This window comes from Sphaeramia orbicularis, chromosome 12 (genome assembly GCF_902148855.1).
Source record: "Sphaeramia orbicularis chromosome 12, fSphaOr1.1, whole genome shotgun sequence".
NCBI classification, from domain to species: domain Eukaryota; kingdom Metazoa; phylum Chordata; class Actinopteri; order Kurtiformes; family Apogonidae; genus Sphaeramia; species Sphaeramia orbicularis.
Genome location: NC_043968.1, coordinates 10,257,935 through 10,285,628, shown reverse-complemented (window position 1 = coordinate 10,285,628; position 27,694 = coordinate 10,257,935). Strand labels below are relative to the sequence as shown.

Sequence of the window (27,694 nt, the reverse complement as noted above, 5' to 3'; positions counted from 1 at the left end):
GAAAATTTGGGAATAAAGTCGACAAAAAATAAGGAATTATTGATTGATTCTTACGGGCTTGAGAGAAAGTGGGCAGAGAGAAAGTAATCCGCGTTAGCCTCCAGTAGATGTCAGTAGCCTCACATTTTAACAGTGACGCAGAAGAAGATGAAAATGAACGCGCACGCGGTGGCAGTGACGCCGATGCGCGAGAACCAATCGGATGGCAGGAGCGAAGATGGCGGAATCGGAGTTGAGCGTCAGGTAAGCAGACAGCGGTAAACTTTTACCATTTACATTATCTAGTTGTCGTGTTTAGTATCTTTAACGGTTTGTAAACGTATATACGCAAGAATATGTATGATATATAAAGTTTTATCTTGTATAAAGTTTGTATTTGACACTGTGTTTGATACACAAGGAGCACCACGCTAGCTTAGCTTAGCTACTGCTAAGCAGTTCAACATTTGAATGGCTTTTCAGCGGCGCGGTGTGTTCGCCGCATGTCAACAAACTGCACGTCAGCATGAAACTACTGACCAACGACGGGTCAAATCTGTTAGACAACAAACACATGACAGTGTGTCCAGCAAAGCAAAAGCACATTACTTTTCATCAGGCTAGAGACTCGTCTGTGTGGTTAGCGACAACGAAGCTATTTTTGCATTTGGACACAGCGATCTTTTTCTATTCTTTCACTGTTATTATTTCAGTGCAAATGGAAAATTTAAATGAATGAAAATCTCAGTTCACATGAACGGGGTCTGGATGATGAAAAGCATGAAATGGCTGCAGATCAACGTTATGTTTTGCATACAAACACAAACATACACATCACATTTACTCAAAGGTGCCACACAGACATTCACATTTTTTACCTGGTATGACATTGTTATGTTATCTTTAAATCTCCCAAAAATGTAATTGAAATAATAAGTGTGTCAAAGGTGAAATAGGAGAATAAAATGTACTTTTTAAATGTAATTTTTTTCCCAGTGGTACACCTTGTAGGAAATCAGAGGGTTATCTCTGCCATTGTGTAGTGTAGATACCATTACAGTACAAGATGCATAGAAAAACAACTGACAAATGTGTGTCTGTTCTTAATGAACGATATATACAACTTTAATATGAGGACGGACAACTATCTGAATTTATTACGACTATTCGAACATTTTAATGTGCTCAAGAAGTATGAACTCTATATTCACATGTACATGACATGAGATAGTTAATGTATCTGTCTCAGTGCTTTATTAAGATATAACTCGTAATTTTTTAGGAGCTGTCGAGAATTGTGGACTATACTGCTGGGAAGATCTGCATTACGAGAACCGGTATGTTTCATAAGTGCCTGAGAAAAGATTTCTTTTAATTGGTCAATTAGAGATCCACTCCTAATATCTGTAGTTGTACGAATCACTTTTGGGTGATTGATTTCACTGTTTTAATAACAAAATCTCTGATGCTTAGGCTCAGATAGAGGCAGAGCTCGACAGACACTGGGACAGACTACATCAAGGACTCAGTTACTATAAGTCACCAAGGTACTGTAATGTTTCATATTAAGTCATGCAATATTCTCTGTACATATTAGAAAAAAGAGTAACTGTCACCATTGTGTCTTTTAGCTCCTCTTCTGCAGGGAAGGTGAAGGAAAACAAAGATGTTGCACAACCATTAAAGGATTTTGGTCTTAGGATCAGCAAGCTACTGGTGAGTTAAAATGCCTATAGTTGTGATGCATTAATGATGCATTTCAGAATTATTTTGCATTCATCTAATGCTTTAATATTTTTCAGGGTCTTGATGAACAACAAAGTGTGCAGCTTTTACAATGCTACCTACAGGAGGACTATAGAGGGACCCGGGATTCATTAAAGGTGTTTGTTCTTACATGGATTTATTCAGAAGTTTTTTTTTTTTTACATACATCAAATTTTGTATAGCACAGTAGACTATAAGTGGTGTAAGATGACTGTTTTTCACAATCAGAGGCATTGCTGATATTGCTCATAGAATGCACAATGAACAATCAGATCATCTGTAGCTGATGAGAGTTTTACATTTTTATACTCCTCAAGGAATTTTCTTGTGATGTTGCTTTGATAACATTTTCTGACAGATACAACTGTATAAAATCTTCTGTGCAGGTTGTTCTTAAGGATGAACGACAGAGCCAGGCACTAATGCTGAAGGTCAGTACCGGATCTGTCCAACCTTTTTATCTGTTGATGTTTTGTACAATAATTAGGTGTTTAATCCACTAATAAAAATAATGTGATGCATATATTTTTACAGATAGCTGACTATTACTATGAGGAGCGCATGTGTCTGCTCAGATGTGTCCTCCTGTTACTGACATACTTTCAGGATGAGCGACATCCCTACAGGGTAAGAAACAGCTTTGTTTGTTCAACTTATAAAGTGGAAGACCATTTGAGTTGTCAGCATAACTGAAGGTGCGTGTTACTTATTTTGTGTTTGTATGTTTTATTGTACAGGCCGAGTACTGTAATTGTGTCACTAAACTTGAGAAGGACTTGGTGACCAACTACCAGTCACAGTTTAAGAACCTCTTCAAAGCAGAAGCACCAACATGGGAAACCCACGGAAACCTCATGGTAATAATTATATCCCTGAAATTAAGTTTCGGGGATATTTGATACCATGTGACTAATTGGAAATTATGATATTAATCTAATTTCTGTCACTTTTTTTAACCCAAAACTGTGGCTTTTTTCTTTTCCAGACAGAAAGGCAGGTGTCTCGATGGTTCCTTCAGTGTTTAAGAGAACAGTCTCTGCTGCTGGAGATCATCTTCCTCTATTACGCTTACTTTGAAATGAGTCCATCTGACCTGCTGAGCTTCACAAACATGTTTAAGGAACAAGGCTTTGGTTTGCGTCAGACTAACAGACATCTGGTGGACAAAAGTATGGACGCACTGGTGGATCGTATTGGGTAAGAGCCTTTTGTGTTGTCTGTATTTTTAAGATGAACTGTGTTGCAGTTTATGTTAATAGTATCTCTAGTCACAGGCTGTGGCTGAGATTGGTTAATAAAATTACTGTGCAAATTTAGCCGATAGAACATTAGAATGCAAATGTTAACCAAATGCTCAGCTGCTCAGATTGTTATCAAACAGACTACCATAGTTAAAGCTGAAAAGCTTAATAGTTTTTGGTGTCTCTACGTTACAATAGACTTTTAGCATATTCAAGTGGTCTGAGAGGACATGAGACTTCTGCATCTTCTCCCTTCATTTGTTTTGAGGCTGTATAAAAGCTACTCAGTGACATCTTAACTTTGCCTAATAAAGGGGTTAAATCTGGTCGATATTTGTAATTACAAGTCACTGATCAGATTCTGTCAGAAGGGATCTGAAATGTCACTCTACTGATCTATATTATATCTTGGGGTAGTTGCTTGAGAAAGTGGCTTTACTTTTCATAACGTCAGGAAGCTATGACTAAAACTGTCATTGAAAAATCATTATGTTCAACTTTCAATGTGTGATATTTAGTGACATATAGCAGTGAAACTGCAGGTTGAAACCAACTGACTAAATCCCCTAGATATTACACACTGGAACTTTTAAGTGTTAAGTTACTTTGTTTGATGACGGTATGTAAGAAGTTTTCTATTTTTTTTTGCTGTGACTTGAATCTGCAGACACTTGAGCTCTCTTATCCTGGTTGAGGGAATGGACATAGACTTCCTTCACAAGTGTGCTTTGGAAGACTGTACAGAGCAGCATCAGTTCTCCACTGCTCCTGATGTCATTAAGGTAATTAAATATTGCAGCTAAGAGAAGTCTTGACTCCTGTTAGCTTCTGGCATTAGCCTTTATTCTTCTTTATTTAACAGAATTGTTCATACTGCATGCAGGTTTTTCCCTACCATTATAAGATTATGGTGCATCACCTGAGTTATTTTGGGCACCACCTAAGACAAAAAGTACCATCAGCTTTGTAGTTATGGTTATTTAAGATCTGCTCACCATTTTCAATTTCTTTTGCTTGGGAATAATTGTCTAAAATGTGAAGAACAAAATCCCCAAACTCGCCACACCTGTACCTAAATCTCCCACAAACATAGGACAAATCCAGACAGCCCCTGAACTACCTGAAAACCAGTATAAATCAAATGTCTAAAACTGCTTCTGTTCACTGTCTTCTTCAGGAGATGGATCAGCTGCTGCAGACATTTGGTGACATTCCTCATCAAGGCCCAGTTCTGCTGGCCTGGGTCCTACTGAGACACACGCTGAGACCAGACGAATCCAGCCCTGTGATCAGAAGGATAGGGAACACAGCCCTGCAGCTGGGGGTCTTTAAGTACCTTTCAACTATGCTAAAAGCACTCGGAGCCTCTGGGAACAATGTACGAACACAAGAACGCACAGTTGGATCATGTCAAATGCTGAGCAGATATTGGATCACTTTTAGTTCTTAAGCTACTAAAGCCATTCCATAATATTTGTAGTTAAAGATGATGTTGGTCTTTTCCACACACTGTAATCAAGTACTTAGAGTGGTGGTTATTCAGAGTGCTTCTGGTTTTCTTTACCAGATTGTTAAAGTTAATGACATGGTGCTGTAGAACTAAATCAGTCAGTAATGAGATGACTGGAATAAAAACCAGCTGGCAGAAGAGAAACGTGTTATATCCTGAGTCAGTTTTATAGTCACACAATCTGAGTGAATCAGACCTCAGGTTCCATGATTATGTCCCTCCATTCTGTGCTTATTTAATATTATAGAAATCCATCTCCATCATTAACCTGTGCTAAATGTTTTCTGTCTTTTGAACGCTCTCCAGTGTACAGCAAGCACAGCAAAAATGTGTATCTACGGCCTCCTGTCATTTGTGATCACTTCTTTTGAAGAGGAAAGCCTACAGGTATAATTCTAAATGATACATGCACTTTTATGTCTCTCATGGTCCTTACCCACCCTCATATTTTAATCTTATCATAATCCATATGGCAGACTGATGGAGTAGCGACACAGTGCTCCCACCTGATTGATGCTGCCTGTGAGGTCCTCTCTGCTCCCAGTCTGGCTGAAATCTTTTGGGAAATGGTAAGAAATAAAATGGTGTGTAAGGCTCTTTGGAGGTGATGATGACTCTTAATCATCTTCCTTTTTTTTAACTTTCAATCCAGAAGCCTAATATGGGTTTAGGAATGATTTTGGACAGCGCAGTCGGGATGTTTCCTCATAAGATCGGACCACTGTTACAACTTCTAACTGCCCTTCTGTCAAACAAGTCCACCGTTAAAAAGGTACAGTGTGTCCTGCCTGAACAGACTTACACTCTTAAAAGACTTACACTTAACAGACTTACACTCTTGAATGTTTTTAACGTGTGTGTGTTTGACAGGTTTACAACTTTTTGGATAAGATGTCCTTCTACACACAAGTTTACAAGCACAAGCCCAATGATATCATCTCCAAGGATGATGAGACACTGTGGAGGAGACAGACGCCAAAACTCCTCTATCCACTTGGTCAGCTTTTGTGGTTTTTTTAATGCATTTTTCATATTCTATAGTCAGTTAATTTTGTCCTCATCGTCTGTGTTTTGTCATCTGTACCAACAGGTACAGGGCAGACTAACCTGTGGATACCACAGGGCGTGCTGGGTCAGGTGATGATTGGAGGAGAGCAGGGGTATGTGGTGCGCTGGGATTATTCCTACAGCTCCTGGACTCTCTTCACCTGTGAGGTGGAGATGCTGCTACATGTTGTTTCAACTGCAGGTACATGCGTAAAATGTTGTTATTCTGACTTGACAAGTCACTAAAATTCTAAATGAAAATGTGGAAATGAATTTCTGCTCGACTGGTCTCTCTGTGTCTCTACCTTTTGTGGAGCTAGATGTTCTTGCTCACTGTGCTCGTGTGAAACCCATCTTGGACCTGGTCCATAAGATTATTAGCACAGATTGGACTGTGTCAGACTGTCTACTGCCCCTCACTTCACGCATCTACATGTTGCTGCAGAGGTGAAATAACTTTCATGTTCATTAATTAAACAGGCACGTGTGGCACATTTAATGTGAAAGTAATAACACATTGTTCTCCTGCTCTGTCAGGCTAACGTCAGTCATCAACCCTCCAGTGGACGTGATCGCCTCCTGTGTGAATTGCCTCTCTGTACTTGCTGCAAGGATGCCTGGAAAGGTTAGGATGCTTTAGTCATATTTGTGTTTTAATGTCACTCTCTTTTTTTATTCTTGTTATCCACAAGCTTTATTTTCATATTTTGTTTTAGGTGTGGTCCAGTCTCCACCACACAGGTTTCCTGCCTTTTGCCTCAAACCCTCTGACCTCCATGGCTCAGTGTATAAGGTAATAAGATGATGCTCTGGACTGCTAAAGGTTTAATTTGTCTTACATTTACATTCTTGAAAAAAATGAACTGCTCCTATATGAACTAGTTTGGTCTGCTTTACTTTTCTTTGATCTTTTTCTTGAAGTGTATGCTCATAATGAAAATCTTTGTGTTTGGTATTAAGGAGAAATGTTGTTAGTAGTTTCCCAAATTAACCAAAAATCTTCATTTTTATGACACACATACTTATAAGCAGTAAAAGCAGAGTTTTTAGGGCTGTATATTAAAGACAAACAACAAACCTGTAAATCTTTTGTTTTACTTTTTTTGTTGCAGTGCTGAGGGGATGAAGGCAGGTAACTATGGCAACCTGTTGGTCCAGATTGAGCAGCCCAGAGGGGAATATGCTGTGACCATCGCCTTCCTCCGTCTCATCACCACCCTGGTTAAGGTGAAGTTCTTTTTCCTTCAAACACTCATGTATTCTGTGGCTCAACCCTCCAGTTTAACATAAAATACTGGGGTAGACTGCATTTAAATCCTTTCTTTGTTTTCTTTTTATTTCAGGGTCAACTGGGCAGTACTCAGAACAAAGGCCTGATCCCCTGTGTGCTGCTGGTGTTGAAGGAGATGCTGCCCACTTACCACAAGTGGCGTTATAACACCTATGGAGTCAGGGAGCGGATAGGTTAGAGCACATCTGTGACAGCAGTGATGACTTTATTTGTTTCATTCTGAACTGTAAAATCAGACACCTACTCTTCGTGTCTGCAGGTTGTCTTATTTTGGAGCTGATTCATGCCATTCTCAATCTGAGCCCAGAGGGAGAGGATCAGGGCAGGTAAGCATCTCCTCTGTGAATCTAGTGTCATGAAGGTACTGGAGTATGAGAAAAGGAAAACTGTACTTTGATAAAGACAGCAGCAGTGCATAATTTAATTAATACGTAAATACATGTTATTCTATTCTATTAAAGTTACTGTGCAAAATATAAATGTATAAACCCTGTTTTCAGGAAAGATTTTTATTTGTTGAAAGAACGGTTAACATTAAAGAAAAAAAAATTCTAATTGTTTTTCACCAACTAACTTCACTGTGTTGTAAATATTACATCTTGTAATTGTTTAGGACATGAGAGCACGTGTTGTTTTTTTTCTATCAGTTATTAGATACAGAGCACAGGTGTCAAACATGCGCCCCATGGGCCAAAACTGGCTTGCTAAAGGGTCCAGTCCGGCCTGTGGGATGAATTTACAAAGTGCAGAAATTACACTGAAGATGTTAACAGTCAGGAGTGTCAAACTTATTTTAGTTCATTGGCCACATACAGACCAATTGTGATATCAAGTAAAATAATAGCATAATCTATAAACAATGACTCCAAATTTTAATCTTGTTTAATGTGAAAAAAATATTACATTATGCCTCTAAATAATGACAACTCCAAATTCTTCTCTTTGTTTTTATGTAAAAATAAAAGTAAAATTACATGAAAATGTTTACATTTGCAAACTATCCTTTCAGAAAAATGTGCATAACCTTAAAAAAATATGAACCTGAAATGTCTAAAGAAAATTAAGTGCAATTTTTACAATATTCTGCCTTTTACTAAATGTTGTGTACCATTGTAGATCTTATCTGCTATGCACATGTATAAATGATAAGTTGAGGCATAATATTGTTAAAATTGCACTTTTTTTCTTAAGAATTTTTTTTTTTCGGGTTCACATTTTTTTGTTTGGATAGTTTGTAAATGTAAGTATTTTCATAATTTAATGTTTTTTGCACTTTTTAGTTTTCATTATGTATAGGTTATTATGTATGTTTTTTTTTTTTTTTTACTGGTCCGACCCACTAGAGATCAATTTGGGTTGAATGTGGCCCCTGAAGGAAAATGAGTTAAACATTCTATATCAGGGATGTCAGTGTATTTCATAAATCGCTAATGTCCTTGTGTTCTTGGTGCAGCACTCCCACCCTGCAGTCTCTGTGTATCTACAGTCTGGCAAACACTGAGGCTGGACAGGCAGTCGTTAATATCATGGGAGTTGGAGTGGACACCATCGATGTGGTTCTGGCTGCACAACCGACCAGGTGAACAGTCAGCTGTTTGTAGTGCAAATTTAATCAGAGCTAGTTTTAGTTCTGCATTCACATTTATTCACTTCATACATGATTAGTTTAATTGTGCTGATATAGTTTATCTTTCTTCTCTAACGTTGCACAGCGGCGGCTCAGAGGGTCCAGGCCAGATCTTGATTCAGACCGTCAAACTGGCTTTCTCTGTCACTAACAACGTGATCCGTCTGAAACCACCTTCTGATGTCGTCTCCCCCCTAGAGCAGGCTCTCACGCAGCACGGTGGCCATGGCAACAACCTCATAGTTGTCCTGGCCAAATATATTTATCACAAACATGACCCAGCACTGCCTCGTCTTGCAATCCAGCTACTCAAAAGGCTCGCCACGGTAAGGACTTGAAATCCACCGTATACATTTTCTTTGGTTTGTTCTAATATTTTTTTATTTTGACTAGAGGGCTGACCTACACTAACACTGACTCCCAAAGGTCAATACTTATCAAATGTTAAATGATGCAAACAGAAATCTTTAATTTCACACTTTTCTTACCTTTTATCCATAAAATTCACAATGTAGAAAATGCAAAAAAGGGATAAATTAACTCACTTTCGCTCATACAGAAACTAACTTCTTGCACAAATTTTTTCAATACAAAATGTTGCTATTTATGTCAAAAGGCTGACAAGAAATAATCCATGAAATCAAATATAATCCACAACAGCATCAGAAATTGGCCGTTTTACTTGCTTTTTTTGCCTTTAAACTCATGTTTGTTTGTTTGTTTGTTTGTTTATTTATTTATTTCAAATCAGCATTAAAACCAAACAAAAGGATTATATAAAAGAAAGTTCAACATTCGAAAAGGAGTGAGATGAACTTTAATTTATAATCTTCCGCCCCCTTACCCCATCCTTCAACCTACCCTAAATTCCCGTCAGATCCCATAAGTAACTCAAAAATCTTATGCATATCAGACTAGATTCTGACTAAGCACAAAACACAAAATTGCTATACATATCAAGGATAGATGTCCATTTTGTACCAGCATTTCACGTTAAATCAAACTTTGTCCTTTTTCGTAGCAGTAATAGTGCACATATCAAAAACAAAAATAAACTCTGTCCATTTCATAACAATAATGCACATATTAATGTGTATTGTTCTGTCGTAGGTGGCTCCCATGTCAGTTTACGCCTGCCTCGGGAGTGACGCAGCAGCAATTCGGGATGCATTCCTCACTCGGCTGCAGAGCAAGACGGAGGACATGAGGATTAAAGTCATGATCCTGGAGTTTCTCACCGTTGCCGTGGAAACACAGCCTGGCCTTATTGAACTCTTCCTTAACCTGGAGGACAAAGATGGCAGTGAGGGTTCGAAGGTGTGAACCATATTTACTGTAACTTGCGCTTTTATCGCATCCACTCAAAAATATCTGTTCTGACTTTTACCGGGTTCTTTTACCTGCAGGAGTTTCTTTTGGGTGAGTGGAGCTGTCTTCACGTAGTGTTGGACCTGATTGACTCCAAACAGCAGGGGAAGTACTGGTGTCCCCCCCTGCTCCACAGAGCTGCTCTGGCCTTCCTCCTCGCCCTCTGGCAAGATCGTAGAGATAGTGCCATCTCTGTCTTACGCAAAAAGTAAGCACGCATTCTCACAAAAATTTCCATCCAGACTTTATGTTGATTCATGTTGAAGACACTATCACTGAGACTTTATTTTTTTTAAACAGAGAGAAATTTTGGGAAAATTTGACGACACCTCTCTTTGGAACCCTCACTCCACCGTCAGAGACTGCAGAGGTATTTCTGTCTTTTTTGATATTATCATTCTGAAGGGATTTTAAGAATCAAAAAGTCAACTCACAAATTGCTATTTTTGCCTTCAGCCTTGTGTTCTGGAGACCTGTGCTTTTGTCATGAAAATCCTCGGTCTGGAGATCTACTATGTTGTCAGGTAATTGGAGAATCTGTTCAGATGTTCCTTGTTATCGATGCTGTGGTGAATCTGTTGCTGTTAACAGTGAACCATGTGTTGTTGCAGTGGCTCCTTGGAGCAGTCTCTGAAGGATGGTCTCCAGAAGTTCTCCAATGGACGACGCTATGAGTACTGGTCCCAGTACGTGAAGTCTCTGGTTTGTCATGTGGCAGAGACTGAAGAAGATGGCATCTCCTACTTCGCTGAGGCCCAGTTATTGATCTCTGCCTGGAGGATGCTGCTGATTCTTTCCACTACTCATGTATGTGATACTTCTTCAGGTTTCAGGTTTTAGATCTTTATCCGTGCTTGAATTAGATTGATATTTCCGACGCAAGTAGGTTATGCTCGCTGTATTTTATGTTTCAGTCTGATGTGATGCATGTGACAGAAGACTCCACCAAGCTGAAGCTTTTCATGGATGTCCTGGATGGAACTAAAGCTGCTGTAAGTAACTCTCTTAAATCTTGTACAGCCTGTTTACAGTGTGTATTTTATATGGTTTACTTTTCTTTCAGTTGACGACACCCACGTCTGTGCCTTGTCTACGCCTTGGATCCATGATGGCCACACTGCTGCTCATCCTCCTTAAACAGTGGAAAAGGTGTGTGTTTTCATATTATTTAAACATCACACAGAGTTTGAATGGGTCCATTTTAAATGTTAAAAATCTAATTTTGACAGCTCTTAAAAATGGATTACATCACAACTATAAAGTGTTTCATTTATTTACTTTTATTTTTTTCAAATTTCAAAAAATCATGTATAATACTAGCAGTTCCATCAGGTAACTTATGTTATAGCCCATAGTCAAGTACATGCGAGTACTAAGTCACTGCTCCGTCAGTCAGATATGTTGCCTCCTTCACAGGCTTTTCCAGCACCACTAGTGGCGCAGACTCATATTGTCTTATTACCTGAATAGGTAACCATTTACACCCATTTCCTCAAAATTGCTAGCTATATTTTGTTTCTTGAATACGTATTTTCCACTCAATTTCACTCACCGACTGCTGCTTGTTTACTCGCACTCGATCACCCAGAATCAACATGGCACGTTACTTCCGGCTGGCAATGTCTGCTCCCCATAGGTTCGGCCCCTGCCTGTAATTCACGTAATAAAAAGGTCCAGTGTGGTGCATTTATGGCCAGTTTATTTATTTATTTTTTGTGTTCTGCTTTTTTATCTCATTTATTTATTTTTTTTGTTAACTGAATTTGTGCCTGTCTTGGTTATAAGTAATACACAAAGCACAATTAAAGTAGTAAGCATGATCAGTACAGGTACACTTTAAACCAGGGGTGCCCAATCCTGGTCCTCGAGATCTACTATCCTGCATGTTTTAGTTGTATCCCTCTTCCAACACACCTGATTCAAATGATATGCCTATCATCAAGCTCTGCAGAAGCCTGAAAATGACCATCAGGTGTGCTGGAAGAGGGAAACATCTAAAACATGCAGGATAGTAGCTCTCGAGGACCAGGGTTGGGCACTCCTGCTTTAAACCAAGGGTCACCAACCCTGGTTCTCGAGCTCTACTATCCTGCATGTTTTAGATGTGTCCCTCTTCCAACACACCTGATTCAAATGATAAGCCCATCATCAAGCTCTGCAGAAGCCCAATAACAACGGACAGGTGTGCTGGAGGAGGGAAACATCTAAAACATGCAGGATAGTAGATCTCAAGGACCATGGTTGCGGACCCCTGCTTTAAACTATGAACTTTAAGTTTCATTAAAAGCAGTGTCAGTGTATGATACTGAGTGATATCTAGTGGATTGTACCACTCTGCCCTTACCTATGACTCGGCTATTGTGACAACAGAAAAATACAAAAGTCACTTGCTGTCGCCGTTTAGAGGACGTCAACTCTGGTCCACACACTCAGACCTAGTATTAGACAATGATGCACATCAACACTGCTGCCACTTCATCATAAAATATGTAGCACTGTTCTGAGCTACTGTAGAAACGTTCTGACTCAATGACCTTCTTCTTCCTCTGTAGATATAAAAAGTCCTCAAACCTTCCTCTTCTGTTTTCAGTGTGGTAGCTACAGCTCCTGATATCCTCTGTCCCCTCTCCCTGATCCTGGAGTGTGTCCTACAAGCTGACCAGCAGATGATGGAAAGGACCAAAGCCAAGATCTTCTCTGCCCTTATTTCTGTGCTGCAGATTCAAGGGCTTAACGGTAAGAGGTGGAAATAAATGCTACACAAGGAATTTGGCTTTTGTTTTTTTGTTGTTTTTTTTTTGCTGATGAATTTCTTTGTGATCTAGGTGGTGAGATTTCCCAGCTGCCTCAGCTGTTACTGTCTGTGTGTGAGACGGTGAAAGATGAGGCCCTGGCACTTATAGACAATACTCGCCACATGAACCAAATGGGAGACACAGTGGAGGATGAGGACAGCATGGAGACGGACTCTCCCCGAGGACAGCAGAAGGACCAGAGAGATGGAGTGAGTAATGACGCTGTTGAACGTACAGATGTGTTGTACAGGCTGGAAGTGGATTATCAGGTTTATTTCTGACCTGGTGTCTTCTTGTTCTCATCATCAGGTCTGCGTTCTTGCGCTGCACTTGGCGAAGGAGCTGTGTCGCAGTGATGAGGATGGTGAGCACTGGGTTTCAGTGATGAGGAATGTTCCGGTCCTGCCGTCAGTCCTCAGCGCCGTGGAGCTCAGCCTACGTTCAAAACACAACCTTTACTTCACTGAGGCTGCCCTCCACCTGCTGCTCACACTGGCCCGCACGCCTCAGGTAAACACACACTCACTGCTCAGAAGAACATTGGCATTTTTGTAAAGGGGCTTTACATCAGTCCTTCAGAAGTCTAACAACCAATTACCTGGACTTAGTTAAAATGTACATTTGTCTATTTTGATAGACCTATAGTTTGATTAACTTCTCTCTTTTAAATGCACTTTTGGGCAAAGTATACACTGATCTGTACACGATAACAAAACCAACATGAAACCAATCACTGATACAAACTGAACAGCCCAGTCTGAATTTATCAAAGCGCAGCCAGTTAGTGTTGTGATGTGTTGTTTGTGTTAACAGGGTGTCTTTTCTCATTAAAATATAGAGACTTCTAGTAGGTATAAGACAATAATCACTTTGATCTTAAATGAGCATTTTTTCAAGATCATTGAAAAAAATGCTCAGATGATCAAATTGTAATAAAGGGTTTAATGTCATTTGCAGCCCTCAGCAAACATCTGTCTGTATCCAATATTGATCACACTCCAATTTTCTTTCATGTTTGTGTTCATACTTCTATACAAGCATCAGTATGAAATAAGCATTGAATTGTGTCAATAAATGTTCTCAAAAAGTCTTACATGTACTGTTTGTTAAATGTTACTGTTATGTGTTAATATCTCCTCCAGGGGGCAGCAGCTGTTGCTGGAGCAGGAGTTATTCAGACCATTTGCCTCCCACTTCTGAGTGTGTATGAAGTGTCTTCAAATGGGACATCGCAGGTAATAAAACTGTACCAGATACTATCTCAAAATATTTGTCTGCTTTGTCCATTCTGTTTTTTTTTTGTCTTTATGCAATAGGGGGAGACTTTATTTATGACCTAAAATTAAAATACACCCATGTCCTGTGTGCAGGGTTTCTCCCGGAAGTCCCAGGACTCTGCCTGCTGGCCAGGTGTCTACCGTCTCTGCATGTCTTTAATGGAGAGTCTGCTCAAGACTCTGCGCTACAACTTCATCAATGAAGCCCTGGACTTCGTTGGGGTACATCAAGAACGTATCCTACAGGTAGATGACATCAAAGTTAACGTAGTAACATGATGAAAATACTGAGGTGGAAGTGGTTTTAAACAGGAAAGGTCTACAGATGATTTTATTGGTAACAGAAGGCAGTGATCAGGCCATCCAGTGTCTTTTGCAGCTTCATTCTCTGTCCTAAAGTAAAACTGTGCACATTTTAAGCTGATATGAGTGAGAATGTAGCAATATCTCTCAAACTCATTTTCTCTGGTCAGTGTCTCAACGCAGTCCGAACTGTACAGAGCCTCGCATGTTTGGACGAGGCGGACCACACCGTTGGCTTCCTGTTGCAGCTCTCCAGCTTCTGTAAGGAGTGGCAGTTTCACCTGCCCAAACTGCTCCGAGACATACAGGCAAGTCCACACCGTCAGCACAGAGCACACGGCTCCACCAATGCAGACCAGTGTTCAGTACAGTTTTAAGAACACACCTCCTCTCTCCACCAACAGGTAAACCTTTGTTATCTGTGCCAGACCTGCACGTATCTACTTCACAGCAAGAAGATGCTCCACCACTACCTACAGGTCAGACAATGATCCATCTGCCGAATTCTTATTCACACTGAGCAAGAATATAAAGGCCCCGTTTGATACTTTAAACTTTTAATAGCATTAGGTGTTGCACGATATATTAAATCAGACACAGTTTATTTTGTGGATCAGTGTGGTACAGATTAGTGTCCGTTAGAACATGACAGCAGCGTCTGGCATTCAGGGACATTCATATGGACACGGTGGGGGACGGTTGAAACAAATCACCACTCAGTATCTTGTGTGCCCATCATTGGATTCCTGTAGAGCAACACATCTTCTTATCCAGTTGACAAGGTGGTCAGTTGTGGCCTGTGGAATGTCATTCCACTCCTCTTCAAGGGCATCATCTCTGCATCAAACATGCAAATGACATGTTTCTGCATGATTTGCGACATCTATGTCATGGTGACGTCTGATGAAATGTGTCACTGAGTAGTCCTTTTTATTGTCCTCAGAATAAGGAGTGTCTAAGTAACTGTTAACGCTGTTTGAGCAGCGTCTGGACCTGTTACGCCTGTGTTGTAGGTGGAATCACTGGTTCACTTGCAGAGATGGACACAAAGTTTGTTTACAAATCAAGAGAATTAACCATGATTTACAATTAGAAGACATCATGAGCTTATTTTGGGCTGTGCGTCTCATGTTACACAAATACTGTACATGGGGCCTTTATATTTTTGCTCAGTGTACAGGGTTTGTACAAGTGCTTGAAATTCTTGAAAATGCTTGAATTTCAATGTTGTGTTTTCAAGGTCTGAAAAGTGCTTGTATTTCTAACTCTATGATTTTATTTATTTATTTTGAATAGTAACTCTACCAGGTTACATATCAAGCCAAAGCTACTTACAGAGAGGTGATATATTTTGAAAAATAAAACTTTATGTTAAAAAAAAAGAAAATTACCAGGTGTTCTCAGGTCGACTCCAGGTACATTTTTATCTTAATCTTTGGCTTGGTGTAAGTGTGCTTGAAGCACGCAAAGTGGCTTCCCTTTTTTTTTTTTTTGGATAAAACTTTGTGTTCTTTAATTTCTAAACTTTTGCTACTATGAAACATAGTTTTAGTTGTTTAGAGCATAGTACAATGTACATCATTGTGATTAAAAAGTGACAAAAATAAAATGAGTATATGTATTCCTGTAGATATGTATTTTACCCCAGCAATAAGGTTCTGTGCTGGAAAAATTTGAAAATGACCCTTAAAAGTACCTGAATTTGACCTTGAAAGATGTATGAACCCTGAGTGTATTAAGGTTAGTATGATTTGCCATGAGTCTTCACAGTTTCTGTTTTAACGTTTCCTCAGGCGAAAAATGGTGAGACGTTACCCCCAGCGGCCCTCCCCAAGACAAACCGGCCCCCTCAGACTCCATCTAAAGAGGCTGCCAGTGGAGGAGAGAGGGAGGAGGTGGAGCAGAAGGCGCTGTTGGCCGTGCAGTGCAGTCTGCTCAAGATCCTCAGCAAAACTCTGGCAACTCTGCAGCACTTCACCCCAGACTGCTGCCAGATCCTCCTGGACCAGGTCAGACCAAATATTTATATGTAACCTGAGAAATTGTGGTGAAGTAGGGAAAAGATTTGAGTAGGGCTGGGCGACAAAACAGTAACTATATATCACGATATAACTTTTCTCAATAGAAAAAGGAGACATGCTCGATACTATTTCGATAGAATTCATTCATCCATGTTTTGACAGACATAACAACAGCTAATCATAATTAAGTAGCACCGCACCGAACCAATCACGCTGGAGCCACATCAAGTTAGGTTGACGCACACAGCACAGACATAAGAGCAGCTGCAGCACACACACTGGGGGTGAAACGACTCCTCGAGTTATTCAAGTACCTCGATTACAAAAAATGATCGAGGAATTTTCCCTGCCTTATTTAATTGTAAAGCTCACAGCTCGGCATTTCGCACTGACTACTTTATGAACAACACAACGTGCTTACGTCAGTCACGCAAAGGAAGATGACGTAGGACGTGGAAGTATTCGAATGAAGCAGCGGGAAGATGGAAGAGGCGAGCATAGTCAGTCTAGTGAGTACAGCAATGATGACGAAAGACAAAAAAAAAAACCCACAATAAAAAAGACAGAAAATGTCGAAAGTGTGGAAGCATTTCAGACTGAACAAGGTAAACACCGTGACACGTATCCGTTGTAGCAGAGCCTTTCCATACCACAACAGCACATCTCCGATGTAGCGTCTACTCATAAGACACCCAGAATGGAGTGGCGGACCACAGATAAAATCAAATTAATGTAGCACAAATCCATGAGATTAACATTAATGTACCTTACTAACATAATGTTAGCCCTGCGCAGGGCTAACGAGCCGTGCACATTAATTTCCCAAAAGCACGGCCAAAATGGTGCACAGTTGGTGAAAGCTTTATCTTACCCTGTCACGGCCTAATTTTGGCAAAATCCAACTATTTTTTGCAAAAATGAAGTGAATCATGCATTAACTGGATGTGTGGATGGGTGGTGGTGGTGGTGGGGTTAAAGGTTATGAGACAGACGGATAAGGTGGGGTGACATGATGACGACCCCATACTACAGATGTGTGTAAACAGTGAGCGATGTGATGTTGTCCTCACCTCAACATACTGTCTGAGGGGATCATGTAAAGCACAGGTCTCAAACATGTGGCCCAGGGGCCAAATGCAGCCCACCAAAGGTTCCAATGCGGCCCGTGGGATGAATTTGCAAAATGCAAAAATTCCACAGTCAAGGCTGTGGAACTCATTTTAGTTCAGGTTCCACATACAGACCAATATGATCTACAGTCAAATAATAACAGCAGAAGAACCGACAAAAAAGAATGACTCCAGATTTTCTTTTCAGTTTGATGTGAAAAAAATATTCCATTATGCCTATAAATAATGACAACTTCAAACTTTTGTCTTTGTTTTAGTGCAAAAAATAACATTAAATTATGAAAATATTTACATGTACAAACTATCCTGTAAAAGTAAAATGTGAATAACCTGAACTAGGGCTGCACGATTAATCGATTTTAAATCGAAATCGGATTTTTTAATTAGGACGATTTTTAAAAAAGGGAAATCATAAAATCGATTTCATCTGTCTCATGCCTCCGCGCACCCGCGGGCTACCGTAGGCTCCTCCTCCTATCAGTGACAGCGGTCTGTCACAGAAGTCTGTGTAATGACCGGACTTTAAATGTGTTAATGAGCCCGCAGTACTTATAGCAGTGTAAGCCGTGGCTTCACGTACGGATCCCGCAACTGAAATAGAACTGCATGCGGATCACTCATCTTACGTTGTCCCGGATCCGTACTGTACTGTCTTCTTCTGAACCGGGTCCGGGTCTCTGGTCATCAGCCTCAGCAGAGGAGCCCAGACAGCCCTGTGCCCACACACATGCACCAGCTCCACAGATAGAATCCCTCCAGCGTGTCCTGGGTCGGTCTGTTCCACACACGGATCCCCCAGTTTAAATAGAACCGCATGTGGATCACTCATATTGTGTGGTCCACGCACGCATGCACGCACGACTGATGCCTGTCACTGACTTGCATTGGTATCACTTCTGTGGGCCAGATACCCCAAAAAGGGGGAAAAAAAAACCTTTTTTTTTTTTTTTTTTAATAAATAATTTAGTCCTCTTACTTGCTAAATTTTTCATTCACAAATGTAAGTTCTGTAACACAAAACCACATAGTATTTATTTTTTGTAAGATGTTGAACTTTATTTAAAGCTGTTAGATAAATCTGGAAACAAAAAGGCTGTAAAAACATAAGTATTTGCTCTGATTTGGACATTTTATTGTAGTGTATTCCCCCTGACAAACTTATGTTGTTTTCTTGTTGTATACATTGTTTGTACACTCAACTTCATTTTAAAGATTTAATGAAGAGAAAAAAACAGAACAAAAAAAAATGTGGGTTCATCACATGATACCATCACAGATTTGAGGTAGGGAGCAGTGCCTTGCATAGTGGGCTGCTCACGAAAATGACATGCTGACTTCTGTTGTCTTTTGTAGTTTTACCCAAAAATCGAAATCGAGTTTTTAGAGGAAAAAATCGGGACTTTTTTTTTTGCCAAAATCGTGCAGCCCTAACCTGAACAAATATGAACAACCTGATATGTCTAAAGAAAATTAAGCAAAAGTTTAACAATTTTCTGCCTGTTCCTCAGTGTTTAGTGTCTCTGTAGATCTGATCCATAATGCACATGTAGAAATGATAAATTGAGGCAGAATATTGTTAAACTTGCACTTATTTTTCTTAAGAAATTTCAGTTTTTTCAGGTTATTCACATCTTTTTTGTTTGGATGGTTATAAAAGTAAGTATTTTCATAATTCAGTGTGTGTGTGTGGGGGGGGGGTTTGCACTAAAAACAAAGGAAAAATTTGGAGTTGTCATTATTTATAGGTTATTCTATTATTATTTTACTGGTCCGGCCCACTGGAGATCAAATCGGCCCGATTGTGGAACCTGAACTAAAATTAGTTTGACACCCCTGATGTAAAGAACGAATAAACGAATGAGTGTCTTCTCCCCTTGTCAGTGTATGGACCTGGCAGAATACCGGACCCTGTTCGTGCTCAGCTTCACCACTCCAGCGTTCGACCCTGACGTGGCTCCTTCATTTGGGACTCTGCTGGCCACCATCAACGTGGCCCTGAGCATGTTGAGCGAGGTACACGTCCCAAAGTGTTTTTGTGCGTTTTTAAGTAGAATCCATGCTGAATCTGGGGCTCTGAGGTCTGAGTGTTATTCTGTGTTCAGATGGAGAAGAAGAAAGAGCCGGTGTCTTTGAGTATCGTCTCATTGGCTTCATCAGAGGAGATTCAAGCTCTTAAGTGAGTAAAACTGACATTTCTCTTTCCCGTTATAACAGGTAGTGTTTCCTGTGTAACTGATGTCTTTGTGTGTCACTGGAGGGAGTGTGTGCGGGTCGGCTGGTTTCTGTCCTGCTTATTCAGTACTAGGGCTGTGTATTGGCAAGAATCTGGCGATACAATACAAATCACAATACTAGGATCATGATATGATATATCATGATACTGTTAAAAAGGCAATTTTTTGTTTGTTTCTATTTTTTAAATGATTATTTCCTTGAAGAATTGAATTGCACCAGAAATCTGCACAAATACTAAACACATTTTTATTTGATCAGAACAGGATCTAATGTTGTATCACAAAATGTTCCTGTGTTCAAACTTAAATTCTGTTTTACTGACATTACAGTTTAAGATCCTGTACAAATGTTCATATTCTATTAGTTCAGAACTAACGTCAGAACATTATTTTTATGCAATCCCAACAAAGGAACTAACATTTGCCTCTCAGACAGTAAAAGTGCTTTTAGGATGCTTCAAATAACCATTATTTAATAAAACAGTGATGATAAAATAATAGAATAAAACAGAATAAAACAATAAATAAATTATAAACAAAAAACAAAAATGAACCTCTGCCATATCTGCATTTGAATAAATACCTAAAAATATTGACACAATACTTTTTAATATTGATACAATATTGTGAAATAAAATATCGCGATATATTGGAGAACAGATATTTTCTTACGCCTCTATTCAATACGTGGGGCCACTCAGTGAAGAAAAAAAGTCTCTTGACGCGCTGATCTTCCGATTATCTTGGAAAGATGGGGTATCATGTACAATTTTTACTGGTCAGATTCATTTCACATTTGATGTGTAGCTTCCTTGGGATGTCTGCAAGGGTTCACAGTTTTGAAAATTTAGATTTTAGTATTTTTGACCATTTTTTCATTATTAAACATGTGCCTTTACTTATTATGGGTCATATTTTGATGGGTTATAACACAGGTGTCAAACATGTGGGGCCAAATCCGGCCTGCCAAAGGGTCCAATCCAGCCCGTGGGATGAATTTGTGAAATGCAAAAATTACACTGAAGAAATTACCAATCAATGGTGTCAAAATCATTTAATTCAGGTTCCACATGCAGATGCATACAGACCAATGAGTTCTCAAGTGGATCAGAGCAGTAAAATATTATCATAATATCCTAGAAATAATGACAACTGCAAATTTTCTCTTTGTTGTGGTGTAAAAAAGTTAAATTACATGAAAATGTTTACATTAACAAACTATACTTTTACAAAAAATTTGAGTTACCTGAACAAATATGAACACCATGAAATGTCTTAAGAGAAGTAAATGTAATTTTACCAACATTCTATTAGATGTTTTGTGTATTTGTAGATCCACCGTGATCTGTAAGTTATAATGTACATGTGGAAATGATAAACAAAGGCAGAATATTTTTTTAAATTGCACTTATTTTTCTTAAGACATTTCAAGTTGTTCCTATTACTCAGATTTTTAAGGAAACTTTGTAGATGTAAACATTAACATAATTTAGCTTTTTTCACTGTTATTATTTTACTGGTCCGGCCCACTTGAGATCATACTGGACTGAATGCAGCCCCTGAACTAAAATGAGTTCGACACCCCTGGGTTATGATATGGAGGTGGTCGCAGGTATAAATATAGTCACTATTGAGCACTGATAGAAGTCATATATGGTCTTTGTTGTAATTAGTTGAGTTTTCCTCCGGTGAAAGTACCACCCACTTCTACTGGAGGACTGAACTTCTGCATCAGGACCACAGGATTCTATCTAGGGATGGAACCATATGAAAATTTCATATCATGGTTATTGCGACCAAAATTATCACGGCTATCATTGCGATATTGTTGAAACTGTGTTCAAAAAGTACTGATACACTGAAATAATTTAGCAAAGTTATTTAAAAAAATAAAATAAAATAATAGGCACAATGTACTTTCTGTTGCAGAAACGTTCAAGTATTAACCCTTAGTGGTCTGAGTCTGTTTTTCAGTCCTTTTGTTTTTGCCTTTATATACTACATAAACAAATGTTTACTATAGCCATGTTTGGGATTTTTTTTTCAGCACAACTTCATCTATATCATCTGCCTATTTTTTTTTCACTTTAACCTACTATAAAAATGTAAAAGGCCAGAAAACACAAAAAAATATAAAATCTGATTTGAAAATTGTATATAATTTATTGCATAAATAACACAAAGATGCTTAACGAACCTTTTCAAAGACTTTAAAAGTGAATTTTGGTTCCAAATATTAGGTATATTCAGTTAAAATTGCAATAAATTAAAACTATACTCAAATATTTGACATAAAAGCAGATCTTTACATAGGCGTTTTTTCCCTAAAAATGTGGTAATCAAACACGGTTATCATGATAATTAAAATTTAAACAGTAATACTAACTGTCTGCAATTTTACTGAGGTTTATTGTTATACCGGTAATTGTTACATCCCTAACTCTAACAGACAGAACCTGACAACCTCACAAATTCAAGTTGTTGATTCTTGATAGAACACGCTGGTGAGATGCAGGGACATTGATCCTATTGGTTTGTCTTTTGTTTGTGTTTCAGGTCTTTGTTGATATTTACCATGGAGAACTGTTTCTACGTGCTGATCTCTCAGGCTGTCCGCTGTCTCAAAGATCCCACCATCCTGCCCCGAGACAAACAGCGGCTCAAACAGGAGCTCAGCTCTGAACTGGTAACATCTCACACACTTTTTCTGTTTTGGGACCAGAGTATCACGTCCCCTTTCTGACACATGTTCGTCTGCCTCTTCACCTCCAGAGCACGCTTCTGTCCAGTCTGTCCAGACACTTCCGCAGAGGCTCGCCGTCATCTCCAGCTAGTGGCATCCTCCCCTCCACCCAGTCCAAACCTCCCACCCCGGGCTCCAAGGAGGGCCAGGAGCCGTTCATCCAGCTGGTTCAGGCCTTTGTCAGACTTGTGCAGAGATAAAACTTCAGAATGAGAGATAAAGGTTTTTGTTTCTTTATAAAATCACTTTTTTTTTTTTACCTCCAGTAGTGCAATTAGAGGAAAAAAAACCTTTGTGATGTTAAACCTCATTTTAAATGCAAGAGTTAAACAGCACAGACCTGGGATCTGGTGAAGGTTTTTCTGACTAATGTTTCAGAGTCAGTAGTGCCAGACTTGTGATAAAACATAATGTGCCAAAACAGCTGTTCAAACAAACAACAGATGGCACTGCTGTAACCAAAGTGTTTACGTCAGAAAGACCAGTGTCTTTACAAACTAAACACAGCTTGTTGATTGTGTCTTTGGCCAAAAAAAACAGACGTGTATTTATAAGAACTGCCTCTGGAAGGGAAGCTGAAGACCTTGGTGCCACTGTGACATCAGTCACTGCCTGTGGTCCATCTTTTCCAGACCTAGTTTTATAGGTCACTAAGAAACAAGAGCCTGACGTGTTTCAAGAACTACCGACAGAAATGAACCCTTTCAGTTTAATCTCCTCTTTGTCGTAGAAAAGCTTCATTGTGTTTTCTAACTCGTATTCATTTTCACTAAATTTTGATCTGTACTTTTGTATTTTCTTATTTGTGCTTCAATTTAAACACTTTAAAGCAGCTACCAGGATTTGTACTAAATGTATATGTAAAATGGAATAAAGGGACTTTTGTACCCAAGTTGTGTTCAAGGATGAAATAAGTCACATACCATCACCTGCACGATTAAACTCTTCTTTACTGCATTTGCACATACTTCCCCACACACGGTAAACATCTATACATAAAACGAGAGCTGAAAAGAAACAATAAAAACAAAGTCAGTAATAAAATACATCTTCCTATTCCCATATGCATCATATAAAAAAAGAATAGAGGAAAATCTTTAAGTTGCAGGAGTTACTATTTACAAAGGCAATACTTTTCAAAACAAAAAATACTCTTACAGCTTCAGTACCTACAATAAATCAGCGTTATAGGTATGTTTTGTGCAATTGTACAAAAGTCTGATGTGGACATCCAGGAGGACAGTGGTACAGCAGGACAGACGCCTAATGAGCGCAACAGCAGCTACATTACACAGAGCAGAGTCCCAACCGTCTATTAACTGCAGTGAGAGGAGGCGTCGCTGCGCCGATCCTCCGAGTCCGACTGAGGGTCTGCGCTCCGCCTGCAAACAGACCCGGGGCTGCTGATGGGTCCAGGATGAGCGTCTGCTACTGGCCATTGACCGGGACCTCCTGGAAAACAAAAGACACGTTAAAAACATCAAAAACGCCCACAAACAAGAGGGCGACTAGTTTAGGCATGCACAGGTCCAGACATGCATTTGACATCCAGTTTGTATGGAGCCCTTCTAGACTTACCTTCACTTTTATGTCTTTTTGGCCCAAATGGAATGTGCATTTTAACTAGGGCTGAACGATATGGATGAAATTTCATATCTCGATATTGATACGATACGACTACGGGTTCGGTGAAAACCAAGCATTTTTCAGAAAAATGCTAACATCATAATACAAAAGAATGTGGAAAGTGCAGTTTTATTTAGAAGAACTCACTGCCAGTCATCAACATTAACATAAAGTACGAATAAATTAAATTTGTTGTGACTTCCAGAGCTGTACATGCAGGGCGAGCACGGGGGAAATCTATATCATTTATATCTTTGCTTTTCGATATTAATATCTTGAATGTTCATATATCGATACGATAACGATATATCTTTCAGCCCTAATTTTAACCCATAAAGAGCCAGTGCTACTTTTATGCAAGTTCCCACATGAATTTTCTCTCTAACATATAAGTGTTATGTCACCATTTATTTTATTATCTTCTGTATTTAGCATGTTTCACAGTAAATCATGTATTTTCCTAGATTTAATTTAGATCTTCATGAAAACTCAGCATAAATTCAAAGGTTATTCTATCAGAAACAGAGAAAACTGAAGAAAAAGTGACTTTTTCAGCAAAATCTATCAATAACTGAGCATAAGCCAAGTGTCTCCATCCGCTGTCATTGACCCAGCTCCATGGGTTTTACTGGTGAATTAATGTTGCAGAAGATGACAGTGTTTCCACGGTAACTACAGAGCCTCTGAACGTCTAAATGGGTCATATCTGATGACCATGAAAAGATGACAAACTATTTCACACCAATTATTTACATGGATTGAAAGGATTAATGGATCAACAGGTATTAAACATTTCAGATCAGTAGATGCTTTTGTTCACCAGTAGGGGGGCAAGAAAATATCGGTTATGCAATATATCACAATACTGTATCGATATTAAAAAATACTGTATCAATATTTTTAGGTATTTATTCAAATGCAGATATTGTGGAGGTTCATTTTTGTTTTTTTGTTTATTATTATTTAACACTCCTTTATTAAATAATGTTAGTTCCTTTGTTGGGATCGCACAAAAATAATATTCTGATGTTAGTTCTGAACTAATAGAATATAAACATTTGAACAGGATCTTAAACTGTAATGTCTGTAAAACAGAATTTAAGTTTTAACACAGGAAAATTTTGTGATATAACATTAGATCCTGCTGTGATCAAATAAAAATGTTTAGTATTTGTGCATATTTCTGGTGTAATTCAATTCTTCCAGGAAATAATCATTTTAAAGAAAGAAACAAAACTAATAAAAAATTGCCTTTTTAACAGTTTTGTGATATATCATGATCCTAGTATCGTATCACCAGATTCTTGCCAATATACAGCCCTATTCACCAGTGGATGTTTGGGTCTTTATGGGTTAACTCAGATGGTTTCAGTTTTTTTTTTTTTTTTTTTTTTTTTTTACAAAATGATTCACTACTGATGGATTTTCAAAGTGATTTGCTGTTAAAGCCTGAATTAGTGGCTGTAGCGGCTGACCGACCAAACGTGGAAAAAGCCAATCAGCTGGTCCATATCACTCAACATTTAAAACGTCTGTAAATGAGAAGCTACATTTTACCCATCAGCCACTGCCAGAGTCAGGTCCCACAGGTACCAGTACAGTAAACATGGAAACAAATCCAGTACCGTCTAGAAGTGCTTCATGTAACTAATGGTGCCCATAGAGGTGGATTAAATAAGGCCAAAAAAAACCAAAACAAAAACCCTATCTACTTTTCATTTTGTAATAATTTCCACTGATCTGTCTATTCATTTCCTTTGGTAATAAATTGTTAAACTGTACACAGACTTTATGGACACCCTGTATATGCTCACATATTGTTTGTACAGAACTTAAATCCATTCATTCAGACTGTTATGAGTTGAAAAACATGTTTCAAAGCAGAAAAATGGGTGTTTACTTTCTGTTTATGTGACGCTGCTGCAGCCTTTACATTCATCTGACGGCCTTCACCTCACACTGGTGGTTAGGGCTGGAAGAAAAGATCGGTTCTGCGATATATCACGATATTTCACTGCACAATACTGTATCGATATTAAAAAGTACTGTATCAATATTTTTAGGTAATTATTCAAATGCAGATATTGTGGAGGTTCATTTTTGTTTTTTTGTTTTTTTTAGGTTTACATTTTATTTATTATTTAACACTCTTATTAAATAATGTTAGTTCCTTTGTTGGGATTGCACAAAAATGATGTTCTGATGTTAGTTCTGAACTAATAGAATATCAACATTTGAACAGGATCTGAAACTGTAATGTCTGTAAAACAATTTAAGTTTTAACACAGGAAAATTGTTTGATATAGTATTAGATCCTGTTGTGATCAAATAAAAATATGTTTAGTGTTTGTGCAGATTTCTGGTGCAATTCAATTCTTCAAGGAAATAATAATTTAAAAAAAAAAAAAAGAAATAAACAAAAAATTGCCTTTTTCTTTCTGGTTTTGTTCAGAACTGAAAAACTTTTGGCAGTCTATATTTACATTTCTTTCTGATGTAACACTGTCTCATATTGAACCTGAGGCAACCATTGCAATATTTGGCATTACATCACATTCTTTTCGTTTTAACCAAAAATCTAAAAATCTAATTGCCTTCACCACTTTTCTAGCTCGTAGACTAATACTACTTAAATGGAAAGATAAACAACCTCCAACATTAAAATCATGGTTTCTGGATCTTTTATGTCATTTAACATGGGAAATAATCAGATATTCTATCAGAGGATGTGCCAGTAAGTTTTTCAGTACCTGGCAACCTGTTCTGAATCACATAAAAGAGGTAGATCCCTCACTTGTTCCACAGTAGTCTTATTAATATGAGTCTGTGACTAATATCTGTGTTCCTTATTTATTTATTATTATTATTATTGTTGTCAATTATCTTTTTTTTTGGTGCAACAGGGTGGGAATGTTCATGGGTTTGGGTTAAAAAACAAACAAAAAAGACTGTATTATGATTTTCTGTGACTTGACATGTAATAAAAACACTTTGACCAAAAAAATTAAAAATATATATATATACACTGAACAAAAATATAAACGCACCACTTTTGTTTTTGCTCCCATTTTTCATGAGCTGAACTCAAAGATCTAAAACTTTTTCTGTGTACACACAAGGTTTATTTCTCTCAAATATTGTTCACAAATCTGTCTAAATTTGTGTTAGTGAACACTTCTTCCTTTGCTGAGATAATCCATCCACCTCACAGGTGTGGCATATCAAGATGCTGATTAGACAGCAGGATTTTTGCACAGGTGTGACTTAGGCTGGCCACAATAAAAGGCGACTCCAAAATGTGCAGTTTTATCACACAGCACAATACCACAGATGTCACAAGTTTTGAGGGAATATGCACTGGTCATGCTGACTTCAGGAATCTCCACCAGAGCTTTTGCCTGTGAATTGAATGTTCATTTCTCTACCATAAGCCATCTCCAAAGCTGTTTCAGAGAATTCATGAAGAAGACTGTGCGAGGAAAATGGTGGTCACACCAAATACTGACTGGTTTTCTGACCCCCCTGGACCACCCAATACAGTAAAAGTGCACATTTTAGAGTGGCCTTTTATTGTGGCCAGCCTAAGTCACACCTGTGCAATAATCCTGCTGTCTAATCAGCATCTTGATATGCCACAGCTGTGAGGTGGATGGATTATCTCAGCAAAGGACAAAGGAGAAGTGCTCACTAACAGATTTAGATAAATTTATCAACAATATTTGAGAGAAATAGGCC

The 27,694-nt window shown here is 38.6% G+C and overlaps 2 protein-coding genes across 7 annotated transcripts in view; one reads left to right on the top strand and one right to left on the bottom strand.

The window, feature by feature from the left end:
• The first annotated feature begins 188 nt into the window (after positions 1-188).
• Positions 189-22,870, top strand: nup188 (nucleoporin 188). The gene is made up of 43 exons (XM_030149805.1): positions 189-243; positions 1,262-1,316; positions 1,453-1,526; positions 1,611-1,695; positions 1,782-1,862; positions 2,133-2,177; positions 2,281-2,373; positions 2,484-2,603; positions 2,732-2,943; positions 3,655-3,769; positions 4,165-4,365; positions 4,804-4,884; positions 4,974-5,066; positions 5,150-5,269; positions 5,368-5,494; positions 5,588-5,746; positions 5,865-5,991; positions 6,082-6,169; positions 6,261-6,337; positions 6,657-6,771; positions 6,888-7,008; positions 7,095-7,161; positions 8,289-8,414; positions 8,548-8,788; positions 9,573-9,779; positions 9,869-10,038; positions 10,131-10,200; positions 10,287-10,354; positions 10,442-10,637; positions 10,745-10,822; positions 10,894-10,979; positions 12,421-12,566; positions 12,656-12,834; positions 12,935-13,135; positions 13,768-13,860; positions 13,996-14,148; positions 14,376-14,513; positions 14,610-14,684; positions 15,999-16,214; positions 19,238-19,369; positions 19,459-19,532; positions 22,147-22,276; positions 22,363-22,870. Exons 1-43 carry the CDS (start codon positions 203-205, stop codon positions 22,531-22,533), a joined length of 5,247 nt encoding a protein of 1,748 aa, XP_030005665.1. The 5' UTR covers positions 189-202; the 3' UTR covers positions 22,534-22,870.
• A 393-nt stretch (positions 22,871-23,263) lies between these two features.
• Positions 23,264-27,694, bottom strand: part of cdk5rap2 (CDK5 regulatory subunit associated protein 2) — a 41,426-nt gene continuing 36,995 nt past the window's right edge. For all 6 annotated transcript variants that reach the window (XM_030149803.1, XM_030149802.1, XM_030149801.1 and 3 more), the window contains one exon: positions 23,264-23,785. In XM_030149803.1, coding sequence (XP_030005663.1) covers positions 23,649-23,785 — 137 coding nt within the window. In that variant the 3' untranslated portion in view covers positions 23,264-23,648. The remainder of the gene's footprint in view (positions 23,786-27,694) is intronic.